Source organism: Peromyscus californicus, unplaced genomic scaffold (assembly GCF_007827085.1).
Source record: "Peromyscus californicus insignis strain IS unplaced genomic scaffold, ASM782708v3 Scaffold_7__1_contigs__length_154581171, whole genome shotgun sequence".
In the NCBI taxonomy this organism is placed as follows: domain Eukaryota; kingdom Metazoa; phylum Chordata; class Mammalia; order Rodentia; family Cricetidae; genus Peromyscus; species Peromyscus californicus.
In genome coordinates this window covers 37,012,841-37,035,388 of record NW_026294595.1, presented here as the reverse complement: position 1 = coordinate 37,035,388, position 22,548 = coordinate 37,012,841, and the positions used below count along the sequence as shown (strand labels likewise).

The window sequence follows — 22,548 nt, the reverse complement described above, 5'->3', positions numbered from 1 at the left end:
TGCCACCATTTTCTGGCCTCTATGTCTATCTAGTGGCTGTTCTGTTCTCTGACCCCAGATTAGTTTATTAGGGTGCACAATATATTGACTACAACTGCCCTGGGTGGCAGGCCAGTGAGAAAGAATGAGCCAGGCTTTAAAATCAGAGAATTCAGGTCCCAGCCATTTATCGGCTGGGTCTGTAACCACCAGGAAAGCTATCACCTAAAATCCTAGGACTCTCCACCAACTGGAGATGGGACTGATACTTATATCTAGGATTAAAATTGCCTATACTGTGTCCAGCACTGAATAATAAATAATAATATAAAATAAAAATGAATAAATAATAAATAAATTCTAACTCTATTCCTAAGAGGCAAAGGTCAGGGAAAACCATGAGAATGAGACCATCAAGTGCTTTCTTAAGTGCATGCCAGATTACAGCTGTGACCATCTATCTACATATTATCTGTGGCTGCTCTGTGCCATGATGGCCGAATCCAATGGTTGCAACAGAGACCACAGAAACCTAATATAATTCCTGTCTGACCCGTGGCAGAAGGTGGCCAACTCTGGTCAATAGCTGTATTTCCAAAAGCTAACAGACACTTTCATTCTTCATTATTCTTGACCTTCAACATCCTGAACTACCTTCCTCCTCAAGGCCAGAGATATGAACTTGGGTTCTGCATTCTGAGCCCCTCACGCTCTGCACAAACAGGACTCTGTGGAAGATCCAAAGTCCCTGACCTGCTAAGTCAAATCAGTGCATATGGTAGTGAATTACACCAGCACTACACCTGGGTTCCAACAGAAGTAGTATTACTTAGAACTTCAGGACCAATCAGAGCCTTGGAGTTCTTTTTTTAAAAAATGTAGGAGTACTGCTTACCTTGGAAATATTATAAAAACTATATTTTTTTAGGGAGCGGGGAGAATTGTAACGGTACAAGGCACAACAACAACAACAAAATCTCTTTTTCAAATCCAAATTCATCTAGAAAACCAAACTGGAGCCCTAGCATCTTTCCCAGATCCCTAAGCTCTGGACCGCTGGGCAGAGGCCAGGGAAGTGCCTCAGTGATGGTTCGTTGATATCCCAACCGCAATGTCACATCATGTGCAACGATAAAATGCCCCTGCCCCGAGCCACCATCCACAGTCTACCCCCTCCAATCCTCGTGTGCAAATATGTCGCTGTAACTCAGGGTTTCTTTTTCCTGACATTTCTCAGACCAACCTCCACATCACTGCATCCTCTTGGCCCTGCAGAGACTGAAGCTGCTGTACTTCAAAGGGATCACTGCGAGAGTCCCAACCGGTCTCAACTCCCGGTGGCAAGCAGAAAACAGGCCTTGCCCTAACCCACAAACTTCCTTCACCCTTCAGTATAAAAACAGTCAAAGGACGTTACTCACAAAAGCAAAATAACAACAACAACAAAAACTAAATCCTTCCTGACTGCATGACCCAGCTATTCTCCTAAGTCAAATCCACCATGGCCCTGACTCACATTTTCACATGCCTCCTGACTAGGGGGTGGGGGGTGGGGGAGGGGGTGGGGGGGTGCTGTTCCATGGCCGACTAGATGCCCCTTAGGAGCTCCAGATTGCTGTGGACCTCATCTACAAAGAACCCCTTCCAACATCACCCCTGCTTCCAACCGAGTTCTCCCTCTTTCCCACGAGGTCACAACACTCTACAGACACTCCCGTGTCTTCACCATCTCCAGTCTCCCTCACTAAACTGGGTGTTCCCAAGAGCTTAGAGCCAAGTGTTTATTTCCCTCTGTCTCCCTCATCCCTCGCCCAGAGCCCACACAGCTAACATTCAGAAAACCCACATGAAACAAATGTTTACAAAAAGCTCACAAAGTCACTGAGTGAAAGACTGACTCAAATAACTCAGAGTGCCTCTGAGGCCATGCGGAAAAATAAACCCCACTGCCCGAGAGAGAGCCACCTCCATCCCACAGTGTCCTCTCGTGATGCAAAGGATCCTGGGGCTGGAGCTGAAAGAGACCTTTGGGGCACTCCATATAAAGAAAGACAGACACAGTGACTAAGAATCTCCTTGGGTGAAAGAAACAAAATGGGATGTCAACCACACAGATAATGAAGAGAGGCAAAACACAAGTAAAAGTGTGATTCTCCTAAGCAATCTGCTCCAAGCTTCTTCCTCACTTCAGAGCAAAGTCCCGGGACTCTGTTTTTCACCTTCTGTCTATCACAGAAAATCGAAGGGCCAACATGATTCACTCACCAAGGTGGCTCGCAGCTTTTAGGAGACAAGAATTCGTTTTCCCTTCTTCAAAAGTAAATTGCTTAGTAAAACACCACAAAGTGTAAGAAAAGGAAATGGGGCTGGAGAGATGGCTCAGCAGTTAAGAGCGCTTGCTGTGGTCCGAACACAGGAGTTCAGGTCCCCTTCAGGTTTCCACTGCAGGCAGCTCAGGGAAGTCTGTAACTCCAGCTCCAGGGTAGCCAATGCCCTCTGCTGGTCTCTTCAGGTACGTGCGGTGCGTGCGTGTGTGTGCACGCTCACACACACACACACGCACATTTTTTAAAAAGTCATACAAAACAGTGTGCACTGTAAAACCCCAAACCAGTAAGTATCTATCGGTCGTCAGGAACTGGGTTGGTTTCACTGATGTGGCCCTCGTGTACCATGAGTGGACAGACTCTCCTAGGGCTCAGGTGGCCTTCCGGGCACCCTGGCAGCTGCTTGTTGCTCATAAGATGCCTGCTTCCCTGTGCTGCCAATGCTTCATCTTCAAGGCTTTCAATAAAAGCGGCCACAGGAAGAAGAACAAACAAGCGTGAGGCGCTGGGCTGGGAACAAGACATGCTGCAGGAAATGGAAACCACTCAGTATCTGGCCAGATCCTGTCTACAGAAGCGGAGGATGGGTCAACTCACTCCCAAAGCCGTGGCCACAGTGTTTAAGCACAAATCCACACTGAACAGGCCCAGCAACATTTACAGACAGCAGCTCAGCTTTAGAAGTCCCTGCATCTCAACCGTATTGCCTTCTCTATCCTCCGGGTCAGAGATATAAAATTCAGAAAATAAAAAGAACGGCCTATGAAAAGCCAGAGACCAGAGGGAGCAAATGATGTGGGCTCGGAAGTCGGAGTCAGTTTGATGTGACATCAGCAGCTTTTCTCCAGCGTGTTCTAGGAGACAGTTCCTCATCAACAGCCTCTATAATTCTCCCAAAGATATAGATAGCAGATGATTGATTATCATGTCTCTACAAGAGACCAAGTATCAAGAGAGGTCAGTCTAGTAAGTTGCAGAGACACAGCACTACCAACAACAAGGACTTGGGACCCGAGCCCCAGGTCTGTCCTCCTGGACAGGACGAAGCCTGGGTAGAATTTTTCTATTGAGACAGTAAGAGAAAAGTGGGGACAGTTTACAAAAATTCACGTTCACTTACTACAGACTATACCTACTCACATTTCACCGCTACCTTCACAAAAATCCATTTATCCCAAGGATCTCTTGCATGCACACATGCAAATGTTAATGTATACATCAATGTATATTCGTTCATGTCCTCGAATGGATACATTTGGCTCTAATAAAAACTGTGTCACTGAAAAAATATAAACTGTACCAAAATGTCTTTAATAAAAGAAATCCCTTACTGAATTTTTACTAAAGAGCTTAGGGTCCACAGTTTTTTTCTGATTGACACAAAGGGAGCTTCCCAGCATACAAGTGTTATTATATCCAGAGTCCCCAAGAAACATTGTGCTGCCCTAAATAGCAGTATCCCTAGTACTTGCTGTCTTGTCAATCAAACCCCTCCAATATTATGGCGGAGTCGTAACTAGGACACAATGACCTCATCTGCAGCCTACTGCACCTTCTCCATAAAGAAAAAGAGGGCACGTGGTCAACTATGGCAGTCTCATCTGCTGGCCCCACAGTCAGGCTCTGCCTCCACAAGCCCCGTATATGGCAGGATTCTCATGGACAAGCTACATGTTTCTGGTATGATGCACAAGCTCTCTACTCCATCTGTCAATGACAGAAGAAATCACAGCTGCATCGTATGTCTGTGAGTGCCTTCTCTGAGCAGTGTAAGCCAAGTTCAAACGAACATGAAGGCTTCCACTCAAAGACTGACCTGATCGCTCACCTGCATTACAGAACAACATCATGACTTTCTCCTGCGCACAGCTCCGAACCCCAGGCTACCGACTTCTTGACTGCACTCCATTGCTTAGTGAGCAAATAGAGATCACTGTGGAGTATGCAGTCCCCTCGATCTTCTTGAACACCCACCTCTCTTCCACTGAGAACATATGGGGAGTGTCATCATTTGCCAAGGCAGGACATCGCTGGCCCCTTTCTGCTTTACCTACATTTCCCTTTCCGGCCGAGACCCTTGCTTTTGAAGGACTTGTCACCCCAACCACCAGTTCTGAAAGCTAGCTTCCTTCACTGGGTGACTGCCCACACACAGCATTTTACTCATGTCACGTGAGTCATGTGCAAAGGGACAGGAGATGGGTGACCCCAGCGGCTGGCGGGAGAGCTGGGACTGGAACCCACTGGGCTATGCTGCTTTCATGCCCTATTCACAGGGAACAAAGCCTTGCAGGAGGCCGAGCCGCACATCAAGATGACACACGCTTGCCAGAAAACACAGATCTGAGGGTGGAATCCCCCTGGAGGGCATCTGGCTGAGGATGAAGGCTCAGGCAGACCAATCCTGTGGGAGCGCAGTGGTGGCCACTGGGTCAAACGAAGGAGGATGGAGATGGGTTCCATAGAACACGGTTCCCAGGAAATGGCAATCACCATACCCTACCCATCATCTCCAGCTAGGTTAAATGTGGCTTGTCCTGTGGTACAGTCGGCTCAGGCTGCTATAATAAAAACACCACACACTGAGCAGACTCAACTATTTGTTTTATGTAGCTTGGAGAGCGGAAAGTCCAAGATCAAGGAACTAACTGGAAACTGTCTCCCCATGGTCTCCTCACACGGCTGTGGCAAAGCCAGCTTTCCTTTCTTTCCCTAGTCACATGAGGACACATAATACTGCCATGGGGTCTCTGCTCTGGCAAGCCCATCTAGACCCTTAATCACTCTCCCTCCCCCTAGAGCCTATCTCCTAAAGGCAGGTCAGCAGGTGTTGGGGTCCACAGAGGTTTCCTAGTGAGATCTGAGCTTGCTTTACACAGCAGGGCTGCATAAGGGGATGGACTGACCACGTGCGTGGTTACCAGGTGATTGGAAAGGGTCTGCACTTGGCTGTGGTAGGGGGAGGTATTTTGCTCCGCCCCTTGGCATTTCTATAAATAGCCCTTTAGCAGCGACAGAAGGGGCTGGTGGGTTTTAATCTAGGCCCTCCTGAGGCTATCCTGTGTTTCTATCTGTCTCCCTCTATATTTCTATCTAAATATTTTCCACTTCTCCCTGCTCAAGAGTACCCTGGGGGGGGGGGAAAAGTGGGAGCGGAGCCCCTACATGCAGGGCTTAATATTTCAACATGGAAATGTAAGAAAACACATTCAATATCACACCTGTAAGAAAGGCACCAGATCCCCATCTCCCTAATGAGGAAACACCTACACCCTGCCCTAGCACACTGTGCTGGGAGGACCCACGTCTGGCCTGCCTGTGACTAGAGCAATTGGTGAGCGATTGCCCCAGTGAGGTCCTTCCCATCTCAGTTAGGGAGACTACCCAGACCAGGGCTTTCAGTGGGGGAATTAATCCTCCCAGGCCTTTTCAAAGGTGACATGTTTACCAATGCTTGGCACCTGTGATCAGCAAGGCAGGCTTTTTGATGAAGGAAATCAAATTTTCATGGAGAAGCCTTTCCTAAATTCTGTATCCTGGCATCTTCACACAAAGAAAGGATGCCAGGAGCCATGGTGCCAACGACTCTAAATAAGCAGCGACTCTCGGTGAGGCTTCCTGGGCTCAGCGCTCACTGTCCTGAACAATGAAGGTTATGGGACTGGGTATGGAGCTCGGAGGGAGGTACAGCACCTGCCTAGCACGTTTGACGTCCTGGCTCACATGTTCAGCGCAAAAAGAAAAGGAAAGAAGGAAACCTTGAGTGGGACTAGAGGATAGAGTTTAGTGGCAGAGTGTTTGCCCAGTGTGCATAAAGCACTGGGTTCAACTGGGGTCGGGGGTCAGGGGTCAGAGGGGGCGGGGCACGAACACATGCTGTGTCTCTAGTAAGCCCTGATGACCCTGCCTTTAGGAAACCGGCTTTGGGAAGATAAATATAGGTGGGCCTAGCCAGGCAGTGGTGGCCTGTGCCTTTGATCCCAGCACTCAGGAGTCAGAGGCAGGCAGATCTGTATGAGTTCAAGACCAGCCGGGTCTACAAAGTGAGTTCCAGGACAGCCAGGGCTACACAGAGAAACCCTGTCTCAAAACAACAACAACAACAAAACCAAAACACCAATAACAACAAAAAATAGGTGGGCTTGTGAGGCTTGTTAATATCCCATGACAGTATTGTGTGTCCTTATATGACAAGGGGAAGAAACTAGAGCTGGCTTTGCTACAGCCGTGTGAGGAAACCATGGGAAGACATGTTCTTCTCCACAGTCTATTTCCTTTAAAAAAAAAAAAAAAAAAAAAAGAAACATCGTTCTGTGTTACCTTCATTTCCCAATTCCTGGCCTTGCACATCTTTGGCTACTCTACCTTCAACACAGCCAGCCATCCCTACCCCCTACCAACATCCACATTTCACAACGGATCTGAGGATTCCAGCCAGAGCGCAGCCCCTCTGTCTGTTCCCACCTCACACTAACACGCATTAATGATAGAGATGGACGGAAGAGCTTCGGCCGGCCTCTGTGAGTTCTGGGTTTTGCTGTGAATCAGCAATAATCAAAAAGATTCCCTCTGTCCCCACCCCCACCTGTTTTCTTTGAGGCAAAACATTCATTTCTGAGCATGGCTCTGGGCGGGTTCCAGCCGCCATCTGACAGAGCCACAGGGTGCAGCTGACACTGCTCTAAGTGTGACTGGCTAAAACCTCCAGCTGTCATTAACTGCAGGCAGGCGGCAGGAAACAGGCAGCAAAACCTTGAAAAGCCCAAGAAAATAAGAGTGTGACCAGGGCTCGGGAACACGACAGCCTGCCAACAGACATGCTTGCGCACATTCCCCTCTGCTCACAGCTTAGAGCAGCCCGGCCTGAAGCAGGGGCTGGACCTTCACTATAAAGTGTGTGGTCTACCGTAGACATGGCAAAAAGCTATGTCCAAAGCCTTATGGATGCAAGGTACCACTACTTCTAAATTGCTTATGGGTCCCTTAGTATTTTTGACCAATCACATTTAGCTGGTCAATGCAGACTACCAAAATTCTCACACCTGGGTCTCATCACCAGCATTAAGAAAGTGACTGGATCCTGCTTTCGGGCTTCCTTGGAGTGGGGCGGACAAACAAGAACCAAAGACAAGACTCCTGCCCCCAAGGAGTCATGCATTCACTGTCGAGGCAGAGATGCAATACAAGGCTCGGCGCAGGGAAATATGGTGTGTGGTGTCTGCTGCCTACAGAGGCCACTCCTCCCACAGTGACAAGGGAAGATGGAGAGGAAGCTTCATGGAGTGAGATCAAAGCCTTACCACAAGTCAGCTCTGAGAAATTCTGACCTCAGGCAGAAAAAAAGAGAGTGAGCCAAGCGAGGCGAGGAGCACGGGCTGGTTTGATGAAGCAATGATGGTCAACAAAGGCCAACCAAGGAGGAAAGAACGGTCTTTTCAATAAACAGTTCAGGGACAAGTGGTGCCCATGTCACTTCACACTACACACAGGCCAACCCCAAATGGACCACAGATCTAAATACCAGGACGTGAAAACGATGGAACTCCTGGGAGAAAAACAGCATGATGCTAAACTAGGTGATGGTCGTCAAGACATGACATCAAAAGGTCAGAGGCAGATAAAAAGCTGGACAACAGAGGGCCTTTTCTGTTTGAAACAAACTACCGTGATAGTGAAAAAGAAAGCACAGAATGGAAGAATGTTTGCGCATAAAGTAGCTGATAAATAATTTACATTCAGACTATTAAAAATGCAGTAAAATACAAGACACTCGTTTCTATGCGCTAGGACAATGAATTAGGAAGAGGAACAGGGTTAGAGAGGCTGTAGGTATACCAGAAGTCTACTTAGACTCAACTGGTGGGAACATCAAGTGGAGCAGATACTGGAGAAATTAAGTTAGCAAGACAGTAACGCATTCAACACAGAGCTCCAGTCTAGACCCCCTGGCGCTCAAACTACATATATAGGCAAGAACAAATAAAAATATGTATGTACGTCAAAGTTAAACTATGAAATTGTAGCAGTGTGTATTTATAATAGCCCAAAGTGGATACAACCAATTGTCCACAATGGATAAGCAAAGGTAAGTAGGCACTGTAAGATTTTATATGGCAACAAAACTGAATGATGTCAATCATACTACAAGCATGTTCCAAAAACAGCAACAAAATCACTCGCCGAAGATCACACCTTGTTATGATGCTAATTGTATAGAGTGCCCACGATAGGTAATCTATAGAGACAGAAAAATGGAGTCATAGTTGCTTAGGGCTGGGAGTGGGGAGCGAAGGATGGGGAGGAATGTAGGATGATTAACAATGAATATAAGTTTGTTTGAGTTTTCTTTTTTAGGTGAGATTAAAAAAGGTTCTAAAATTAGACTGCAGCAATGGCTGCAATCATGTGAAAACGTCTAAAAAAACTGCACTGGAAACTTTAAATAGCTGAATTATGTAGTACGCAATTGTATTTCAATTGAAATTGTATTTCAATAAATCTGTTTTTAAAAAACACAACTGGGTAAATTACAACGGAAAACGTACCAATTTAACTTTAGAAAATTAGAAACTTCTGTGAGTCATAAAACACTATAACCTAATTAAGTGGAAAATGGACCACAAAGGTTTTTTTTTTTATAACATTCATGACTGACAGCTTAAAACAAACAGTAGAACTGTGACCATTCCTAAGAAACACGCTGACAAGACAGTTGGGAAGGACCGGCCACACCCTCCATGCTAACCTCGCGCCGGCCACTCCCCTCTCACATGCCTTTAGCTGTTAGACAGGAACGTTCTCTAGCTAACCCGTTACTTGTCCAACGGTAGGGAATGTGTGAGTGACTGTTCTTTTGTGTACCACAGGAGAGGAGGACAAAACTGTGTGGTGGTGCATGGCAGCCATCCCCTGGGAGGAGCTGAGGCAAGACTGGAGTCGGAGGCCATCCTGGGCTCCACAGGAGAGCCCGACAAAGACAAGCAATAGACAAAAGTCATTGTCTGTTAGGAAGGACAGAAGGACTAGACATCTAGTACATCCTCCTCTGTCTCTGTCTCTGTCTCTCTCACACATACACACATACACACACACACACACACACACACACACACACACACACACTTTTTAAGGTCTCAGTATTGCCTGGACTGGCCTTAAGCAATCCTCCTGTCTCAACCTCCTAAGCAGCTGAGACCACAGATGTGTGTCACCATGCCTGGCAACTTCATATACTTTTGTGCATGGGTAATTCTTTGTCAGCTATTATCTCTAATAGTAGAAATTAATGATAATATAGAAATGCTGACTCTCGTTAAAGAGGACTTATATGCAGTAATCACATATTCTTCATCAGTGGCTAGCAACTTGTTATATATATATTAGCATTAGTCTGGGGCCTAAAGAAACAAAACTCAAGCCATTCCTCATATGCCTTAAAGCCCAAGCTCCAGCAGAAGGCTGGAGAGCTGGTATTTCCTTGGATACTCCTGGAGCAATTTCTGGGTGTAGCCAAATGACACGTGGGTGAGCTAGGACTCATGAACAGAGAAGTAAGTAGACTCAAGGCCCTCGAATTCAAAGTGGAATAAACCCTGGCTCTGTGTGTTTAGAGGAGAATGACCAAGAGCACGTGTGTTCCAGTTGGTAAGGGACAATTGTCTGCCTACTTCCTTGGAGAAGGTTATCATACAACTTCCAGGGAAACAGACTGTTCCAGTCACCAGTGTCCTTGCTCAAGGCCGGTCTTAAGCACTCAAAGGAAAGCAGCGGGTATCAGTAACTATCGATACAGGGGAGGGCATGTGTGTTCCCTGCCTTATTCTCCAGCCACAAATGCAGCCTCACGGACGCAATGCACCACCCCCGGCCTATGCTCTCCTCCATACGTGAAACCAGAACATACAATCTCTCATTTATAGCTCTTGTGTCCACAGTATCCAGGCAGAACAGTACTAGTGACAGATCAGTAACTTGTACAAATTCCAGGCATGTTCCATGATGACTGTGGGATCTTTGCTTCCTTTTCTTCAAAGAATTCTGAGCCAGAAGCTGCTCTAAGAGCCCTCCCAACTCTAACAGTCTCAGAAGCCTCCACAATCTCTACGAGCCTCTCCAAGCATCAAAGACAGCAAGCAGTTATAGATGCAACTGGACACCAGCTGAATGTTTTTCTAAACATGAACTTGATCTGATTCAGCCGTGATACTGCCCCCGACACTGTACAGAAAGGAAATGGAAATGTCTAAGAAGCCCAGACAGATGGGGAGTTCAAAAGAGGAGGGTCACAGAGAGACCCTCCACCTCTCTAAAGGTCTCAGCAGGCACAACTAGCCCCGACAGAATGCCTACAAGCAGCAACCAGTCAGATGTTTTCCTGAAGATGCTAACTTCAAAGACAGCGCTCGGTGAACTCTGAAGAGTAGCAACTCAATACTACTTTCTGGAAAGCAACTAGCCAGTGTGCAGCAAGATTCTTCACCAATGCAGGCCATTTCATTGACTAATTCCACTAGGGGAAGCTACTGTCCTTGAGGAGATAGCAGGCGTGCATACAATTTACCAGAAAAAAAAAAAAAAGATATCAGGAGTTCTGGAAATGGGTTATACATCAATATGAAAGACTTACTGTTAAACAAATATGCTTACAGGCAGGGTCTGATGCAGCCCAGGCTGGCCTTGAACATCTGACTCTTCCTCATATGCACTGGGCTTACAGGCATGCACAGCTATTCTTGGCAAGATGGGAAATGATACATACTACAATACATATTACACCACAGCCAAAGATTCACACCAGGAATTACCAGCAAAAGCAGGAAACATTTTAGGTCATGCTACACAGCTTGTTTTGAATGCAATGCTTCTGCCTTACCTTTGCATGCCCTGGAATTACAGGCATGGCCCACCACACATGGTGACCAGTTCTTTGAATGAAAAACAATACAAATATCTGAGTGGAAACGAGTTTTGGAATCGATTATAGACTACTGCAACAGCTGACAATAAATATCACATGCATAAAGAAAACTAGAAGTACCTTACAATAAGATACAAAGCAGGAACAAAAGAACAGGGAAGAATTACATCCTGTGAGTCTCAGGTTTGCATGGGGCAGATCTGGGGGGGAGATGGATCCATCAGTGATGGTTCTGCCATGCACGCAAGAGGACAGGAGTTTGAGTCCCAGCACCCATACAGAAAAGCTAGGCGTGGCAGTGTGTGCCTGTGATCCTAACGCTGGGGAGGAGAGGAAGGAGAACCTTTGAGGCTTGCTGATGGCCAAGCCTGTCTTAGACCGATGGGGAAGCTCTGGGTGAGAGGATCTGTCTCCAAACGTAACGTGGGAAAGTCAGGTGTGGTGGAGCGCGTCTTTAATCCCGGCAGTCAGGGGGCGGAGGCAGGTAGATGTCCAAAATTTAAGACCAATATGATGTACATAGAAAGTTCCAGGCCAAGCTGGGCGGTGGTGGTGCACGCCTTTAATCCCAGCACTTGGGAGGCAGAGCCAGGCGGATCTCTGTGAGTTCGAGGCCAGCCTGGGCTACCAAGTGAGTTCCAGGAAAGGCGCAAAGCTACACAGAGAAACCCTGTCTCGAAAAACAACAAAACAAAACAAAACAGAAAGTTCCAGGCCAGCCAGAAATACATAGTGAGATCCCCTCTCAAAAATAAAATAGGTGGAAACGCAATCAGGGAAGATTCCCAATATCAACCTCTGACTTCTACATGTGCGCACACACACACATACACATATACAAATACATAAACAGTATACACACACACACACACACACACACACACACACACACACACACAGACTAGCAAAAAAATTATAATGACTAGCAAATATTAAAATGCCAGCAATAGTTCTCTCTCAAGGATGAGATTTCCAAATTAAGAAACACTCTTGCAGGATAGGCTAGGGAAGCCTTGGCAGACATGAACTCACGGTCCAAGAATCAAACAAGGAAGATGAGTTCCACTTCACAGCTTGCCAGGGTTCTCCCTGACATACACCAAGTGGAGTTTGCACAGCCACCGTAACAATTATGTCAAATGTTAAGCCAGAACTGGAAATAGCCGGTGCTCTCTGGTCTCCCCACTCTATCCAAAAGTACAAGGAGGGCAATACAGGGCAGGATCCCTAATCTAAGGTTTGCAGAACTCAAAGTATTTCAGGTTTTAGAATATGTGAATACAGATGCTGAGACTTGGGGGGCCTCAGACCCATAGAAAGCAGAACCCAGAGTGTTTCAGGTTTTAGACTATGTGAATACAAGTGCTGAGATACGGGGGGGCCTGGGACACACATGAAATTGATTTACACTCAAGTCCATCCTCTAGGCATACCTAGAAGGAAAGGAATGTAACCCTTCACTTCCAGTGTGCCTGACTTTTGCCCATGACCAATGACATGAGGTTGGGTGTGATGTCATGGACATGCTCAAAATTGCAGTTATTGGGGCATTTCAGACTTTAGAGTTTCAGATTAAGGCTGTTCAACCTGTACTGCCACATGTCACCATTTCTGCTGTTTCCATTACAGTGTTTAAAAGGCCACTTCTCATCCATGCCCTCATCACAAGGGAACCAAAGTGATCTGGGCAAGAGCCTGCAGATAAGGAAATAGCTAATAACATTACTATGAAGAAGCCACAGGAAATGGCGTTTTCTCATCTCTGAAAGATTGGTGGGGGGGGGGGGGGATACAGTACAGATATTAGTGAATTCCTAGTCCCATAAGGCTCACAACAACCACAGAAGTATCTTACTGGGCGTCGATCCTTGTTTGTGGTTATCATAAAATGGATCTTCCAGTTAGAAGAGCATCAAAAAGTGAAACCAAACCCAGAAAATGGAATGTTCTAGCAGGCAGTGGAATAAAGTACAAATAAACAGGATGGTGGCAGAAGGGTAAATGTGAATAACTGAACACAAAGTGGGGGCTGCACAGATAGCTCAGCGGCAGAACGCTTGCCCAGCATGGAAGAGTCCATGAGTTCAATCCTCAGTACTTCCAAAAATAAGTGATAAAAATGAATAACTCAGCTATACAAAGTTTACATCAACACAAGGTGAAAGACATCTCTGTTTGTTTGTTTGTTTGGGACAGAGTATTGCACTGTAGCCTTGGCTGGCCTGGAACTTAATGGAGACCAAGCTGGCTTTGAATTTCTGTGTCAGTCCTCCTGTCTCTGCCTTCCACGTGTGGCATGAGCCACCCAACCTGGCTGCAATGATATTAGCTCTGGCCCACGGTTCCCAGGATCTAGGTAGTCACCTGCAGTATCAATCCACATTTTCACTAATGTAAGCTGTGTTGTTCAAGGCGTCTAACTACAGGGGAGTTGACTGAGGATGAAGTAAGAGTTCTTTCTAGTCTCTGACGGTTTCTTCTCTGTTTTTTAAAGTATGTATTCCAGCAGGACAAAGCATGGCCCTTTCCACAGAGGAAGTGGTCCAACGGAGTTCATCCACGACCGTTCCCCAGGGACTGGTGCCAAACCTGGGCCTCAGCGCTGGTCTCTGTGCTGGCCGAGCTGGCACTCAGCAGCAGCTGGAGCCAGGTCAGCCTTAGTGAGTGGAAGCACATGTTGAGTCCATGTGTGACTTTCATCTCCACCACCATGACCACTCTGTTCGTGGGCCCAATTGGGCAAGGAGAGATGGCCAGGGGGAGGCCGACTGTCCATAGAACAGCCATCTTATCTCCATGATTACTGAACATACCTCATCTTCGTCTTACTTTTCAACTGCTATGACAAAACACTGTGACTACGTCAACTAACAAAAGAAAATGTTTAAAATTTGGGACTCACAGGTGCAGAGGGTTATAACCGTAATGTCGGAAGCCTGGCAGCAGATGGGCACCGGAGAAGTAGCTGAAAGCTCACGTGCTTATCAACAAATAGGAAGTAGAGAGAGCAAATGGGGAATGGTGTGGCCTTTTGAAACCTCAAAGCTCATCCTCAGTGACACACCTCCTCCAACAAGGCCACACCTCCTAAACCTTTCCAAACAGTTACAACAACTGGCGACCAACCATTCAAATATATGAACCTATGGGGGCCATTCTCATTCAAACCACCATATTCCTTGAATGCCTTTCTTACCAATGTTACAATCATGCTCTTTCCAAGTTCTTGACCATCCAGCCAATACATGAACCACAGCCCACAAATCAGTAAAGAATTGTGTTATCTGGCCATTCCTCCTTCCAAGCAAAATGTATAACCATGTGTACTGACTGCCTGAAGTTTGATGAGCATCAAGTAGTGAAGTGTTTCTACACAAGCAAGTAAAACAGTGTGGTGATTTAGGGGAGCTCCTGGGGTTTTTTGTTTGTGGAGACAAGATCTTGCTATGTGTAGCCAGGCTGGCCACGAACTCTTGATTCTAAGGCTTGGTACCTTTTAAAAGCAACTTGATAAACATCACAAATCATAACAAAAGTCAGCAAGGTGATTTGAAAGCTGGGCCTGAACGAGTCAGGGGAGCACAGGCCACAGGGGAGAAAAGATGGGTACCTGAGGATGGACTGGCTCATTATCTTCCGAGAACTGCGGATACACTGTACTTACTGTATCCTTAGCAGCAACGGTGCTAGTTTTAAAATAGATGGATATTTTTAAAGCCAGTGTATGTTCACTGCCATATGTCAACCTTTTTTAAAAATTTAAAAAAGAAAAAGCAGGTAAGACATTAGCACTCAGGATATTTTTCCAATAGTACACTCTGTAGAAATGTGTGTGAGGATCTATGAAAATATGATTTCATGTCTGGTGAGTTGCAGCCATTCTTAAGCAGTCATCTCTGCCTTCAATTTTTTCAGGTAAAATCACTAAGATAATGATGCCACATCAGCACTGGGAGACACTAATTTGCTACGTGGACTTAGGCAGTACACAGGAGCAGGTCTGCTGGCATGGATCTGCTCAGCTGAACAAAAGCATCTAAAATGGAAGGCATTTTCTCGAATTCATTAAAAGACTAAATATTCAGGAGTCCGGCTACATCCTTCCATCCATAAGACCAACCAAAGAACTTAAAAATAAATTTCATTTTTATAACAGAAAAAAACTTCAGGATGTTTTTCTCAAAGCTAAAACTATCTGATACTGGCCCACAAACATGGGACAAAGTGGTCAGGGTTTCTCTGTCCATATGAAGAGAATCCTCTTGGCACTCTTCAGGACAATCACGCTGCCCAGGCTTGCCTGCCAATGCTACAGAAAGTCCCACCAAACAGACACTGACGTTGCCATCAGTAATGTCTGCATTAAGTCTGAAATGTCATATTCGGAGTCTCAGGCGATCCTCAGCCCTGGGGCAAAAGCAATAGCAATTCATTGCCTGAGCAACTGTTTGTTAAAGATGAACACGGTTCAGCATATCCAGTCTCTGTACTTGGCATTCCCTTCCACCGAGGTTCCTCAGGAAGAAACAGGCCCCGAATTATCCCTGTTTTACATAGGTATGGCATACGCAGCTAAGACACTGTGTTCGCCCTAACGCATCAGTTACATGAAGTGCACAATGTTTAAGAAAAAGCACTATAAGCCGGGCGGTGGTGGTGCACGCCTTTAATCCCAGCACTCGGGAGGCAGAGCCAGGCGGATCTCTGTGAGTTCGAGGCCAGCCTGGACTACCAAGTGAGTTCCAGGAGAGGCTTAAAGCTACACAGAGAAACTGTCTCGAAAGACCAAAAAAAGAAAAAAGGAAAAAAGAAAAAGAAAAAGCACTATTCGGTGATACTTGTGGAAGAGTCGGAAGGCACACTTAATCCAGGAGTGGGTGCTGGACCACTGCAGTAGAACTTTTCAGCCAAGGAAAGACGAGGCTCAACTCTGAAAGTCGCACAGCCAAGTGGGGGTGCACAGCCGAGGTACAGAGCGAAGGTCGGAGGACACCAAACTGCAGAGGACCATCAGGAAGAGGAGGGGACTCTGGCTGAATTGAGCTAACAGGATTCTTGCTGAAGTCGGGCCAGGATGATCAGTTGTCACCTGGGGGTTGGTGGCAGAGGAGGAACAGGAGCAGAGCTGGGGGCAGGGCGGGGCTTCCTTGTTAAACTGACAGAACAGGTTTCTTGGCTGAATCTGGATTTTACAAGGTGGCCAGCCCACACAGCCCTGGGAGAAGGAAGGTTCATGAGTCTGAAATCTGGCAAAGCAAATAGTTTCTGTTGATAAACTCACTAACCCAGGGTGAAAAGACAAGTTAACACAGCTGAGTTAAAGAAGATGTTCACGATTTGTCAGGACAGTCATTCCAACAGGGGTGACCTAGCAAGAGAGGCCCTGTGGGAACCACGATTTGAAGGAAGAAAAGACATCTGACACACAGATACAGCAGAGGGGCAAGCAAAGGACATTCCAGGAATTTCCCTAAATACTGATAAACAGGTCAAATTCCTTGGCACAGGAAATCACTTCATACCAAAAAAAAAGTTCCCAAGTTCCAGCTAATGACTGAACTGTAAACAATGCTGTCCAAAATAAGAAAGCTCTGGAACAATGGAAGATTCTGGACACTCACCAAATTCACACCACCACTCCTAACATATAATGCCTCAGGGTTTCCCCTCTTAAATTTTACCATACATAAATCTCAAACACCGACTAGATGACTCAGAAATAATGCATATGCCATTTCAAGTAACACAAATATTTAGGAAACCAGAAACTAATTAATTTCATAGCCCCGGGGCACAATCTAGATGAACTCTGAATATGTTCCCATGTAATTGAGAAGAATTGTCATTGGCACATGATCAATGGGAACCCAAATTATCCTGCCTTTTCTAAGCAAATATTCAGCCAATTGAAAAGACTATCAAAGAACCGTGAGGACCCCAGGGATGCGCTCGGGAAGGGCTTTCCTCACATCTGAATCCCAGTCTCTCGTGGCCAACTACCACTTGTTTTCCTTCTCAGTGTCAGCTGAGAAGGGTATGACGTCGGTGAGGATGAAAGGAGTCACGAGGCCTTAGACAAGCAGCCCCCGAGCCTATGGCCCCCGCTCAGTCACAGTCCGACTCTTCACCAGAAATTCAACTTCATGGTTGCTCCAACGCTGGATGATGTCAGCAGGCAAACAGATTCAATACACAGGGCTCGGTAGTAGTGAACAGACTGTTGTCCGGGACACCTGCCTGCATCCATAACTTTAGGGGCATCTTGTAAGAGACAGTGTTCCTCCACTCACCAGGAAGAAATTGACAAAGCCAATGGTGAACGTGAGTTCTTATATCAAGATCTCGAATCTGTATGAAAGTCTATCCTGGGTAGTTTATCATTATATATGGAGGTGGAACTGTACAGAAAGGTGGACAGAAATACCTAACGATTTCTGGTCTGAGGGCACCTGAACGCACACGTGCATCTATCCACACATACACAGAAATCTGGCTCTCCCAGACTTCTTACAGGCACTCACTCATCATACTTTTAATGTATATATTAAAGAGCCAATCTGGCTTATGTAGATACTGGGAATGTTTTTCTTTACCTGGGGATTTTTTGTTCGACCTTGACTGTGTCAAGTGAGACTGTCGAGGCAGCAAGGGTGACGAAGGAAGAGACATTGAAACCCCTTTGGCCAAGCTCACACGATAGGTGTCTTCTGCTGTAGGAAGACCACTCACAGGAGAGTCACCGCTGTGACCAGAGGACAAGGCAGGCGTCTCGGAACCAAAGTCACCACCTGGAGTAAAGAGATGATATCTAGGTTACACCATCCACAACAAGTTGATGAAAGTTTGATTCCCAAGAGCTACGTCCTTAGAATACAATTCCCATATACCAGAACATGGAATTCCTTTTAAGTGATTTCCCTTATCACTCTTGAAATCCATTGTCTACAGGGGAAACTCCAGCTTTACCACTGAAGCATCAATGAACTCGGCCAGGAGGCTCATTCTGTTCCACTCAACTACTACAGAAAGTCATGGGCCACAAGACACTCTGATTTCAGCTGCAGTTACAATCGGAGGTCACTGCGCTTTTGTGGGTGTCAGTGGAACAGATTCCTCCAAAAACATAGAGGACGCAATTACAAGTGTACAAAGTGTGTGAGGAATACAGATCTTGGCAAGAGCGAGCCTCTTAGAGAAAGAAGAAGCGTAGCCAGTCTACACGTCCTCAGATGATACACTTTGCTCCTACCCTCCCCAACTCTGCCGCTCCACCCCTCGTCACATTCCCTCAGTATAGACCAAGAAGCAAGTGGGGACTGCAAAGAAACTTGAGTCATCACCCCAGAGATCACAAACCATCTTCCAAGTTCTAAATTATAGACAGTAGAATTAGGAGGAGACATGCAAGTTTTCCATAAGCAAAACCAGTCTGTCTGACAAACGCTCTCCAACGAGTCCTTGTCATGACCTCCTGGCTAAAAAAGAAAAAGCAAGTACTACATTTGAAGGAGGGAGGGGTGAGAAAGAAAAACATGAAAACCATGAGTTGTATAGCCAGACAGACACTCATTTTTTCCAGATCTTTGTGCATAAGGCCAAAGAGGGATGCGACCCCAACCCATCATGGTCCATGTCGCATTGCTGTGATTGTTTTCCACATGAGGAGCTGTGGGGTAGGAGTGTTAACCCCGCCACAGAATGCAGGGATGCGCTGAAGGCTCACTTCCACAACCTACTCAATAGCAACAGAGCTGTCAACAGGAAAGCCGTGGGCACTGGCGGAGTCGGGAAGGTCTCTTCAGTCTCACCTGCGCCAACTACACTTGAAACGTTTCACTAAACTTTGGAAACTATGATGACTTATCACTCTCTGCCCAAATGATTCACACCTGAAGAAGAGGAAAGGCACAATGACCAGACAGCCCTCACTGGAATTACAAAACCACTCACGGCATTCTACCCCTAAGGGAGGAGGGTAAACACAGGTTAGTAGAGGCCCTTTATACTGTCCGCATGAACAGGGGAGGTCCCTGCCCGCTTAGCATGATTTCATAAACATCCATGCTACATACCTCCCAGAGTTACAATGTTACATACATACCAGAGAAGCAGCCTGGGTTCTTGAAGATGCCACCTCTTGAGATCGTTAGTCAGTGCACGAGGGACCCAGACTTCCATCTCTGTGGCTGCCAACAAGGGGCAAAGCCAAGGCTACAACCAGAACACTACCTCCCAACAGGGCTCTGTATGCTGAGAGAGGGACGCGGGACAGCAGAAGGACAATTACTTTCTCAGTCTGCTAACTAGTTCCATGACCAGTCTCCACTACCATTTACCCCACTACCATTCTGTAAGCAGGTACAGTGCCTACAAGAACACTCGGTAGACCTGATCTGCAGGTACCCAGGCAAGTAACAACAGGAGCCAGACAAGAACATACAAGAAGCTGAGGTTACACCCCCGCAGTGACAGAGGACATGGGACACCAGGCAATGTTGATTTTCCATGTGCTTGAAGAGAGCTATATGGCACCATGGGTACCCGTGTATTACCCAAGTCCCAGACTTGGGCTGTAAACAGCAGTGAGCTGGCCTGACAAGCCATAAGCTTGTCTCCCTACCCACTCTGAAAGATTTCTAACCACTGCATGAAAACCCAAACTTCCAGACCCCTTAATTTCGATGGGAACACAAAGAAATGGAGAAAGACATACACCATCACCAGAAACTTTATAAGTTAAGCTTGTTCCTGAGAAAAGGTTTATCTCGGACACTTGGAATTCTCTAACACAGAACGAGAGAAATTAGGGACTGGAGGGCAGAAGATTTAAAGCATTTCCTAATCACAAATTCTGCCCATAAACTTTATTTGTATCAAGCAAAGCAAATATTTTCATTAACTGCAAGCCTGTGAGAAACAGCTTCCAAAGCATGCCGCAGCCATGAGGACCCTCAGCCTTGGGAACAGCTGGGCTCCAGCCCTTTGATTTTATGTAGGCTGCAATAAAAATGGGACTTAGGGATGGGGCTTGGAGGAGGGGGACTTCTATTTCAACTTGTCTTTGCCATCTCCTGACAGTATCTGTCCCAAACATGCTATTCTGTTTGGTTTTTCAGAAACAATTAAACTTCCAGCTTCTTTTTACTAGGAAGGCACAAGGCAGGGAGAGAGCAGCTTTATGGGTAAGCAGGCGGCACGAGGCACCAAGTGGGAGATCCTGCAGCTCAGAAGCTGGGCAGCATCCCTACAGATTTACTTTAACAGCGCAGGGCAGTGGGTTAAGGTCAAAGAAAGCTTAGAGCCGCCTATGAAGCAGAACTCTGGTAGGGGCACACACATAAATGATGGAGCATGCTCCAAGCAACCAGACATCAGAAATCCCGTGTTGTGGGATATCTGTACAATGTGTGAAGATATATTACTGTGATTGGTTTAATAAAGAGCTCAACGGCCAATAGCTAGGAAGGAGGTATAGATAGGACTTCCGGACACAGAGAGGAAGGAGGAGGAGATAATGGAGGTGCAGAGGAGATGCCATCGAGACATGGAGGGGGTCGGACATACAAAATGATAGAAAGGTAAAAACCCACATGGTAAAACGTAGATTAATAAAAGCAGGTTAATTTATGAGAGCTAGTGGGACAAGCCTAAGCTAAGGCTAATTAATAATTAATAAGAAGTCTCCATGTCATTATTTGCAGGCTGGTGGTCCCAACAAAAAAGCTTGCTATAGCTGGGCAGTGGCACACACCTTTAATCCCAGCACTCAGGAGGTAGAGCCAGGCAGATCTCTGTGAGTTTGAGGCTAGCCTGGTCTACAGAGCGAGATCCAGGACAGGCACCAAAACTACACAGAGAAACCCTGTTTCAAACCTCCCCCACACCCCAAAAAAAAGCTTGCTATACCCCTGGTTCATTCAACATTTCTCAGCAGATGCTTAAAGAGGTTTAAGAAGAATTAAAGATGTTCACTATAACAACCAGCATGTCTGGGGCATTTCATCAGTCCTTGAGTAGATGTTGTTTTAACTACAACCTACTTTATTCCTCACTTCAAGTAAGTCATAGGAAGCATACTTCAATCACCCTTCCTGTTGCTACAGCAGAAAGACCCAGGCTGAGCAGGACAAATGCATCCTCTCCAGGGTGTGCAAGCCATGTTATCAATGACCAGGATTTGCCAGGCTCCCCTCTCAACACTGGCAGATGCTTCCCATGGAATATTTCAACACCACAGAGAATCACATCACCTCAGCTCGAGGTCACCTCAGAGAACCCCAGATCCAATCACACCTCTCACAGACAGGAAACCGAAACAGCATTAACTGGGAGGAACAGAGGGAGTAGGTGGAGCCTTCTCCTAACTAGCCAGCTCAGAGTCTAACACACTACTCCATTTGTTTAAGAATGCTAGGGGAAATGAGAACCCCCAAAAAAACACATTCTAAATGAGTTAAATACGTAAGGGGCAATCATACTTTTTCTGTAAGGACCTAATAGTATCTTAGGCTCTGTAGGTTATATACAGTCTCTGATATTCTCTCTCTCTCTCTCTCTCACTCACATACACACACACACACACACACACACACACACACACACACACACACACCCCTCTCTTCCTATATCAAAATCACTGATTTCCTGAATTCTAAAAATAAAACATCAGGAAGTGCATAGGGATGAATGGTCATTTATAAGGTCTTCTGTGTTTATAATAAATCAAAATTAAAATATGCACATAGGAGAAGTATCAGAGTGAAAGCTGTATATGCAAAGATAATGAACTCACCAAAGAGAATAAAGACATCTAATAAAGCATTGTAAATTAGCAGAAATGGCTTTTGATAATTGTCCTTTATTTTAACTTGTTCGCCCTACTTGTAAAGACTTTGAATGAGGATTTCAATTCACAATGGAAGGAAAACTGAACCTAGGAGATGAGTGTTAAAAGTGGGCATGCAGAAAGCTGGAGTCAACACTGTCGACTGGAGAACATGGAGGGTAGGATTAGAGACGGCTTTAAAAAACCAGGGCAGGGAAGGCAGGCATTTGAGAGGAAAGCCAAGCTGAGAAAGAGTAGCCCTGAGAAAGACAAGGTGAGCTCAGACATTCAGGGAAATAGGTCTACCGAGGCAGGAAATAAGATTTCCATTTATCGTGCTCTAAAGTGGCTGGCTGGGGATGGTGGGGGCTGGAAGCTTCAAATAGAAAGAGAAAGATGTTCTGTCTATCCAGCTCCCAAAAACGGGACTGCGGTGATACATTTAACTAGGGCATTAAATGTATTACAGCATCTTCTGCAGTTCCCGCCTCTGGGTGCAC

The 22,548-nt window shown here is 46.0% G+C and overlaps 1 protein-coding gene across 6 annotated transcripts in view; it reads right to left on the bottom strand.

Annotated features, from left to right (window-relative positions):
• The window catches only part of Tanc1 (tetratricopeptide repeat, ankyrin repeat and coiled-coil containing 1), a 229,452-nt gene that overhangs the window by 98,284 nt on the left and 108,620 nt on the right, over positions 1–22,548 (bottom strand). For all 6 annotated transcript variants that reach the window (XM_052723607.1, XM_052723606.1, XM_052723610.1 and 3 more), the window contains exon 4: positions 17,817–18,014. In XM_052723607.1, the coding sequence (XP_052579567.1) occupies positions 17,817–18,014 (198 nt within the window). The remainder of the gene's footprint in view (positions 1–17,816; positions 18,015–22,548) is intronic.